Source organism: Zea mays, chromosome 2, assembly GCF_902167145.1.
Source record: "Zea mays cultivar B73 chromosome 2, Zm-B73-REFERENCE-NAM-5.0, whole genome shotgun sequence".
Taxonomy (NCBI): domain Eukaryota; kingdom Viridiplantae; phylum Streptophyta; class Magnoliopsida; order Poales; family Poaceae; genus Zea; species Zea mays.
Window position 1 is genome coordinate 174947457 of NC_050097.1, and position 9784 is coordinate 174957240.

The 9784-nt window shown below is 46.7% G+C and overlaps 1 protein-coding gene across 1 annotated transcript; it reads left to right on the forward strand.

Annotated features, from left to right (window-relative positions):
- The first annotated feature begins 6143 nt into the window (after positions 1–6143).
- LOC103647315 (NDR1/HIN1-like protein 10) lies at positions 6144–7192 on the forward strand. Its single transcript, XM_008671859.4, has one exon. It carries the CDS (start codon positions 6300–6302, stop codon positions 6933–6935), a length of 636 nt encoding a protein of 211 aa, XP_008670081.1. The 5' UTR covers positions 6144–6299; the 3' UTR covers positions 6936–7192.
- The last annotated feature ends 2592 nt before the right edge of the window (positions 7193–9784 follow it).

A 9784-nucleotide genomic window follows, 5' to 3' on the forward strand; every position in this document is an offset into this window, starting at 1 on the left:
GCCGGATTTTGTTGAAGTTCCATCTCCTCGAAGAGTCTGCAAAGTGAAGATATGTAGCTGAAGTAAAGCTATACCCAAAACCCTTCTAAGCCGAATCTCGAGGACGAGATTCATTTTAAGTGGGGTAGATTTGTAGCATCCTAAAAATTCAAATCTTGGAATTTTCTCAAACTCCCTCTAAATTGAAAATGAATTTCAAATTTTGTTTCAAAATGTTTGTTTGCAAGTCGATATCAACAAATAAATTATAGTGGTCTATATTCTCTCCAAAATCCTCCTCAAAATATCCTACAAATATTTCCCCAGTGATCACCCTCAATTTCTTTTCAGAAATACTGCCCAGATATTTCTCCAGTGATCCCCCTCAAATTCTTCCAGAAATATTGTCCAGATATTTCCCCAGTGATCCCCCTCAAATTCTTTCCAGAAATATTGCCCAAATATTCCACCAATATATCTCCAAGTATTTTCTTCCTAAGAAATATCATCATAATCATTTTTCAAGTCTCTACAAATATTTTCTTCATAACTTTTCTCATGCTCATACGTATACGTATGCCTCCAGTGTCATACGGTGAGCTCTACAAGCTAATCTCACTTATACAAGACAAATACATGCTAATCTCCCACTAATCCTCTCATCCTCCCACTAATCCTCTCATCCCTCCCCCTAATCCCCCACCATGGCTATAAATAGAGGGGCAAGGGCCTCCTCTCATCCCACCCCAAGCCATTTCATGGCAACTTTCTTCCCCCCCCCACACACACCCACTCCATGTTCCACACAAGCACACACTAGCACAAGGATCGTTCGATCGTTCTTCGATCGTTCGTCCCCCTGTTCTTAGTTTGTTTGTTCGTTCGTCCGATCGTTCGATCGTTCGTCCGATCGTTCGATCGTTCGTTCGTTCGTCCGTCCAAATAATCTTTTTCCTGCTGTTATGCTGCCGAAATTCCGATCATTCGTTCGTTCGATCATTCAATCGTTCATCGTTTGTTTATAGTTCCTATTCATCGTTCATCGTTCGTTCATAGTCCCTATTCACCATTCTTCCAGATAATCTTTGTCCTGCCGTTATGCTGCCGAAATTCCGATCGTTCGTTCGTCCGATCATTCGATTGTTCGTCCGTTCGTTCATAGTTCCTATTCATCGTTCATCGTTCATTCATACGACTATATCACCATCACTATTCACCATTACTATTCACCGTTACTGTTCATCATCGTTACTATTTATCGACACTATTCACCATCGTTACTATTCATCGATCATCCGAGCACCCCAAATTTCAACTACTCATCCATCATGCTGTCCAGTCCACCTAAGACCAGCCAGACCCATATTCCAGTCATACGAACTCCGGTGACTGTGATTTTCCTTCCAGTAGGGAACTTCCCATATGGTCACCCATCCCAGGTTTCTCCAAGTTGAGCACGCTTGGGCCGGGTGTAAAATTGATAGAAAGAGCACATCAGGGACTTGCCAGTTCTTGGGAAGATCTCTGGTGTCTTGGGCTTCTAAGAAACAAAATTCTGTAGCTCTTTCTACCGCCGAAGCCGAGTACATTGCCGCAGGCCATTGTTGCGCGCAATTGCTTTGGATGAGGCAAACCCTTAGGGATTATGGTTACAAATTAACCAAAGTTCCTCTCCTATGTGATAATGAGAGTGCAATCCGCATGGCGGATAATCCCGTTGAGCATAGTCGCACTAAACACAACCATTCGGTATCACTTTTTGAGGGATCACCAACAACGGGGGATATCGAGATTGCTTACATTAACACCAAAGATCAATTAGCCGATATCTTTACCAAGCCATTAGATGAGAAAATCTTTACCAAACTTAGGCATGAGCTAAATATCCTTGATACTAGGAATTTTGATTGATATTTTGCACGCATAGCTCATTTATATACCTTTGATCATATCTCTTTCATGTGCTATGACTAATGTGTTTTCAAGTGAATATTGTGCTAAGTCATAGATTGAAAGGGAAATGGAGTCTTTGGCGAAGACAAAAGGCTTCCACTCCACTCTATCGCATTATTCATCCTTCGCCGTCGCTCCTCACCGCTCTCCAATTTGGTAAAATCTTCACTCCTATATTATTTACCAAAGGGGGAGAAAGTTGACAAAGGGCTTATATTTCACTCACTAGTATCCGTTTTTGGCGATTCATGCCAAAGGGGGAGAAAGTATGAGCCCAAAGCAAAAGGACCGCACCACCACCAATTTCAAAACTGTAATCTTTCAATTTGTGTTAAGAAAAGATTTTTTTCAATTGGTATCTTATATTTAATATAATTTCAAATAGGTACACCCTCTTCAAAATTACTATCTAAAACCCTCTTGAACACTAAGAGGAGGATTTCATTAAGGGGGAGTTTTGTTTAGTCAAAGGAAAAGCATTTGAAACCGGGGGAGAAAATTTCATATCTTGAAAATGCTTCTCAAAATCTTATTCATATACCTTTGACTATTTTGCAAAAGATTTTGAAAAAAAATTAAATAAGAATAAAATCATCAATTGCAAAACAAAACAAGTGGTGCAAGCGTGGTCCAAAATTTTAAATAAGAAGAAAATCATCCATGCATATCTAGTAGAAATGATTATTGGTTTCATTCCAAGCAACCTTAGCACTTACCTTATGCAAACTAGTTCAATTCTGCACTTTTATGTTTGCTTTGGTTTGTGTTGGCATCAATCACCAAAAAGGGGGAGATTGAAAGGGAAATAGGCTTACACCTTTTTCTATATGAATTTTGGTGGTTGAATTGCCCAACACAAATTAGTTGGACTAACTAGTTTGCTCTAGATTATGAGTTCTACAGGTGCCAAAGGTTCACAACAAACCAATAAAAAGACCAAGAAAGGGTTCAAACAAAGATAGCAAAGGACTACCGAAGTGTGCCCTGGTCTGGCGCACTAGACTGTCCGGTGCACCAGGGAGCCCGACTCCGAACTTGCCACCTTCGGGAATTCTGGGAGCCGCTCCGCTATAATTTACCGGACTGTCCGGTGTGCCAGCGGAGCAACGACTACTTTGCGCCAACGGTCGTCTACAGAGAACATTAAATGCGCTACAGTGCGCGCCTGCGCGCGCAGAAGTCAGAGCAGGCGCCAGAAGGCGCACCGGACAGTCTACAGGACCTGTCCGGTGGCCTAGAAGTTAGAAGCTCCAACGGTCAAACCGTGGCGCACCGGACTGTCCGGTGCGCCATTCGACAGCAGCCTCCACCAACGGCTATGTTGGTGGTTGGGGTTATAAATACCCCCAACCACCCACCATTCATTGCATCCAAGTTTTCAGCCTTCAAACCCCATACAAAGAGCTATAACATTCAACACAAGACACAAACAAAGAGATCAAATCCTCTCCCAAGTCCGGAAACACTCCAACTAAATTAGTGACTAGAGAGAGAGAGACATTTGTGTTCATTTGAGCTCTTGCGCTTGGATTGCTTTTCTTCTTCCTTCTTTCTTGTTTCCAACTCAATTGTAATCAAGGCAAGAGACACCAATTGTGTGGTGATCCTTGTGGGGACTTTGTGTTCCGATTGATTGAGAAGAGAAGCTCACTCGGTCTAGGTGACCGTTTGAGAGAGGGAAAGGGTTGAGAGAGACCCGGTCTTTGTGACCACCTCAACAGGGAGTAGGTTTGCAAGAACCGAACCTCGGTAAAACAAATCACCGCGTCACACTCTTTATTTGCTTGTGATTTGTTTTCGCCCTCTCTTTTCGGACCCAATTTTAACTCTAACGCTAACCCCGGCTTGTAGTGTGTGCTTAAATTTATAATTTTCAGATTCCGCCTATTCACCCCCCTCTAGGCGACTTTCACCTAGGTTGAGGAAATATTGTGCCCTGTCGCTGCTCTCAGCAAGCTCATCGTAGACCTTCCTCGCTCGAGGTCTTTTGGCTTTATATCGCTTTTGTTCGATGTCATCATAAACCCAGTCGAGTTTACAGACGAGGGCGTCTAGATCGTCCTGCTGCTGCAGGAGGCTAGCCTCGTGGGCGAGGATGCACGTCTGGCGCTTTTGCTGATATTCTTCCTTGTTATGGGACTCTTCGTCCCCCACCATTTTTGTTCTGTGGCGGTGTAGCCATGAAGTAGGCCCTTGCCACCATTTTTGTTCCATGGCGATGTAGCCACGAAGTAAGCCCTTCCCACCATTTTCGTTATGTGGCTCGACTCGTCCTCGAGCAGGTTGAGGACGGACATTGGCTGATGGCTGATGATGTCCATGAATGTTGAGGGTGAGGCTCCCTCCGCCTTCTGCTCTATAGCGGCGATAAGCCGGTTAAGGCGCCGCTTCAAGGTGGCGACGCGTCTCTTGAGGCGTCATTTTCTTCCTTGCTCCTGGTGGAGCGTGCGGGTCCTATGCCTGTAATGACAGGTGTGTCGGGGTTGGCAAGGCGGAGCTTGCCGGTGGCGGTGGCAAGGAAGTTGAGGGAGTCGAACATGATGCAGCTTCCAGGTGCGAATGTCTCGCCACTAGTAAATGCTGAAGACTGAGCCATCAGAGTGGAGGGTGTCACTTGGCACGCTAATGGTCCCCTACCTAGCGCGCTAATTGTCGTGGTTTCGGAAACCAGGGGGACAGTAGAATTTGTGTTCGGCGGGGATGTTAGCACGAACTCACTCCAAATGGTGAACCACCTGGGATTCAAGCAGACGATGGAGACAGAGAGTTATACTGGTTCAGGGTTTTGCCCTAGTCTAGTGTAGTGCTGATTGTAGTATTCTTAAGAGGCATGTTACAACTGGTGCGAGTGTGGGAAGAAAGAGGGGGGTCCTGTCCTTTTATAGCTCAAGGGTAGGGCCTTACAGAGGAGACTTGTTTCCTACTGGTGGGGGCGGTAAGGACATGATCTATTACCCCTGACTGATGTAGTACCTTTGTCGTCGTTCATACGATCATGCATAGCCATACTCGTAGCATGGCATACCGCTCTATCCATCCGGCATACGGGTCCCTGTAGCGAGTCTGATGCTGATGTCCTCGTAGTGGCGCTCGATGGGTCCCACGGGGCAGTCTCATGGTGTGGTCATGTCTGGCACAACCTCTCCTTTCGACATGAACCCTGCATCACCCTCTTGCATGCGTAGGCATACACCCGGTATGGCATGTTGTCCCATCCTTCCCGGTATGTGGGTCACTGTAGAGACTCTGGTGCTTAGGTCCCCATGAATGGGGTTGACTGGCCCCACAAGACAGATGGGATACACCAGAGACCACACACAGTAGTGTGTCTTCATGTTGACAAGGGCCTCTCGGTGCCCCTCTGGTATGCCGCGCTCATGGTCTGGACGTGGTTTGGTGACGACGCGTCTTGTCGTGGCTGACGTGGGTCCATTGTACTGGATCGGGGCCTCTGCCTCACTGAGTTTGGTCGGCCGCTCCGCCTCAAGGTTGCTTGACAGATACTTGGTCAGTCGTTCCACCTCGTAGGGTTGCTCGGCAGAGACTTGGTTGGTCGCTCCACCTCGCAGGGCTCGGTAGAGACTTGGTCGGCCACTCCGCCTCGCAGGGTTGCTCGATAGAGACTTGGTCCGTCGCTCCACCTCGCAGGTTTGCTTAGAAGAGACTTGGTCGGTTGCTCGGCCTCACAGGTTTGCTCGACAGACTTGGTCGGCAAGTGGGCCATTGAGAGTCATGAGCCTACTTTGGGCATCCAGTTTTTGGGTACCCAACACATACTTTTCCAACTCTTGACTAAGAGAAAAGATGAGAAGTAATTGTGTTCATCTATTCATGTCAGAGACTCCTCGAGAAGGATAATGACAACCCACATAGCTTGATATGACATGCCTTGCCATGGCAAGGCTGGGCTCGGAGGCTGAGGGCACGTGTACGTATGGGTGTTTGGTTTCTTTAGTCACTCTTCCAAACTTTAGTCCCTAGAAATCTTATTTGGAAGATCTATTTTAGTCATCTCGTTTGGTATTTTATGGACTAAACGTGATTAAACTTTAGTTAAAGACCAAAGATTATGTCAAAGAGAACAACCACATGACTTATTATGTCAAAGAGAACAACCACATCAGTCCTATTTTCGAGAGTTTCCTAATGCTAAAAAAACTCACCACGCCCAGGCGCCCAGCCCAGGCTGACGGCTTCTTCACCTTGGTCAAGTCAACCCCTTTCTTGTCTTGCATTAAAGACCCAGACCCAGCAATAGGGAGAAGAGGAACCCAGGAGCTGCCCTTCCTCGTCTTCCTCGCTCGTCAAGTCATCAGCATCTCAGCACCCAAAGTCGACAAAATTGAAGGACACCTAGCCGGCAAAACATGAGGGGGAAGGTCGACGAGTGCTGGGACGAGTGCTGCTACAACTGGGGCGAGTGGAAATACTGCCTGCTGTGCCTCGGCATCGTGGTGGCCATCGTCCTCATCGTGGTGTTCGTCGCCGCCTTCGGTTTCGTGCGCCACATCGACGTCTCCGTGGACGACGCTTCGCTGACGCGGTTCGAGCTGGCGACGTCGCCGGTGACGTCGCTGTCGTACAACCTGTCCGTGACCCTGGTGATCCGCAACCCGAACTGGGCCATGAGCCTCAAGAACACCAAGCCGCTGGAGGCGCAGTACAAGTTCGACGACCAGATGTTCGACCGCTTCCAGCTGGCCGACAAGGGCGACAAGCACCCCGCCGGCAAGACCAGAGTGTACCACATCGCGCCCCCGGGCACGACGAGTAGCGTCATGCTCGGGAACGCCGGCGAGGCCGAGTTCCGGAAGGAGAACGCCACGGGGACGTTCCAGGTGGAGGTGGCCGTCGCCGGGGAGGTGCGCTACACGGCGCGCTACACCAAGTGCAAGATCCAGGCGTCGTGCCCGCTCAAGCTGCAGCTGGCGCCGCCGGGCACCGCCGCCGTCGTGTTCCAGAAGGTCACGTGCAAGCTCGCCAAGGCGGAGAAGAACTGCTAGATCTAGCTTGCATATATAGCTGGTGGCATGGCATGGCACACAAGCCTTATTGCATTGCGTTCGTGTTGCGCGGTTTTGTGTTCGTCGATCGGTGGTGGCGACGATTTGATTATGTTTGTTGACTTTTGTTCTGATTGCTGTGTGTGGTGTGCTCCGTTAATCAGGATTTCTGCTGTCTGCACCCGTGTGATTGCAAATTTGCGCGGAATGTGATCTGTTTCAGCTCAGTTTGTCTGATATAGACCTGTTGTTTAAAATTGGTCGCCTTCTTTTTATGATCTAAACGGAGGCGCGTTGATCTTGCGCTGGAAATGGCAGAGCAGCCGGAGGCACCGCCGCCGAGTCGTGCAATGCTCACCGGCGGCGGTTCGCGACGCTCCGGCAAGCCGGAGGTCCATGCATGCATGACCGGCTGAAAGTTCTTTTCTTGCGGCCCCTTGTTTCGTGTCATGTAAGCTCTATTTACTTGCAAGCTGGAATAAGGGATCGTACAACACTTTCAGAATACAAAGAACAAAAAAAGAAAGACGACAGGAACTGCGAATAAAAGAAAGGAACACGGCATGCAATGCAAGGGATGAAGGGACAAGGAAAGCACGCGACGAAGCATACGACACGCTTCCGACAAGAGAAATACAGTAACGCGCAAGTGACGCGCTCTACGGGAAGCAGCGTTGCGTTGCGCTGCCCGTGCTGTGTTGTCTGCTAGCCCTCGCGATAGGGGAATCAGATCCCCGAGACGCGTACCGTGGTATGGGACAGCGACACGTGCGCGCTACGACTGGCATATATATCTACCGTCTCAGATCAGCTACGCTGCTTGGTTATCCTGGATTTTTAGAATCCACATAAAAATATCTCATACTTAATCAAACATATTGGATATTGTGATAGGGTAGTGTGCTTATATATAAAATCTGTAGAATCTAGCTCCAGCTGTATATTGAGATACTCCTACTTTAGATTCTGTGCAAATTCGGATTCCAAAACCTATAGCAAACCAAACACAGCCATAGTCTTAAAATCTCTTTCGTTAACCTACCGTCATCTCAGCATCATGCTGTTTTTTTGCGTACTTTTATTTAAAATAAAACATGGCGTTTTATCAAAATTAAAATTCATCTGAATATATAACTAAACAAATAAAAACTATATATTTCATAGAAACAAATACAATTACATAGTTCATAAGTCGAGTATAAAATTGACATAGCTTATAAAACATAGTAAATTACATAATATCTGAAAATAAAAGTTACATAATTCATAAATACCTTTTTTAGTTTTTTGATTTTTTTGACATCAACGGACGTGGACCAATAAATAGATGAAATGTGGCAGCAGGTGGGCGGTAGGTAGCTAACGCTACGGGCCGATATCAGTACTACAAACTGCAGTTGTCACCGATGGTGTCGGTACCGGCCATAGCCCCAGCTCGGTACCGACCGTCATTGTATTCGGTCTTAGTCTCTCGGGTAGCTATCCTATTTTATCTTTTATCTTATTATCTATTTTAAACTTTACTCTATAAATAATATTATCTATAATACAAATTCTTTATTTTACACGATCTATTATAGACAACCTTAGATAGTAATTGGTTTTAGAGCAATGTGAAACGGAGCAGCTTTGCTCGATTGTTTTGGAGCAATGTGGAACGGAGCAGCTTTGCTCTACCTTTAGTAGTGTTTGGTTAAGGAACGTCCGGAAGGAGCGGTTTAAAAAAAGAATATTCCTCAAAGAGCATCTTTAACAATACCTTAAACTTATGCCTCAAATTGAAATATAGGGCTCTACGCAGAAAAAAAAAACTATTCCGACAATGCCTTATTTTATTTAATTTCATCAAAAAATTATACGACGACATCTCAAGTGTCTCAAATATACTACACCGTAGTTGGCTGTCATATAATCTAGATTTGAGGCTTTACTGTTGAAGGAGAATATTTTGTTGGTGTCCTAAATTATATAAATTATACTCATTTTCAAATTATAGGATATTTTTATAGGTCACGCTGTTGGAGATGATTCAAGGGCAACTCCAATAACATCGCCAAAACACCTTTGAAAAACGCTATTGCGAGCAAACTCAGTTTTCTTCTCCTCCAACAGATGCCATAGCCTTCCCCAAAATTTGCACCGTGAAGCATCCCGGAGATCACTCCCGCATATTTGCGCGCAGCGAAATCACCCTAATCCTCTCGCGCGCGCACATCCCACCTTCTTTCCCGCATCTATTGTTCGACTTTGCGCGCACCAAAAGAAGCCATAGATAGGCAGATCCAAGGCTCCATCGTCGTCGCGTCTTCGATGTCGACATCTAGGAGGGCCGACCGGCTAGTAGACTTGATGCTCCCCGTCCCACAGGAGGAGGCGGTCCGCTAGGGTCCAAGGCACCGCTCCCTTCACCGGCAACGACGCCGATGTGGTGTTTCCTAGCTACGCCTTACGGCCCAACCGCCCACCCGCTGTCGTAAGCGATGTCCCCGTCGGTAAGATACCTGTGACGCGCACCTAAGTCTTGCTAGAGTCAAAGCCAATCCCCTTACAACGCCCGTGTTTGGATCCAATGATGCCCTCCCTGCATCATTCGAACTCAAAATGTCAGGAATGGAGATGCAGCGATACTGATTGAGCGGGAATAGAGTGGGCTGTCAAGTGTTTTCCAATTCTGTTTTGTGATACTTACATGGGTCGTATTGGGCCGAGTTGTGTGACCGGTTGTGTGTGTAAAGCCGCGCTTGTACGGGGTTGAGACGGACAGAGAAGAAAATACCAAATACCACTTACCTCTATTTCTCTGAAATCTTCTTCTTCTCTACCATCGCGTCTTCTCCGGTGATCACCGC

Excerpts from the sequence above, each read along its gene's own strand:
- LOC103647315 (XM_008671859.4), top strand. The coding sequence starts at position 6,300 with ATGAGGGGGAAGGTCGACGAGTGCTGGGACGAGTGCTGCTACAACTGG.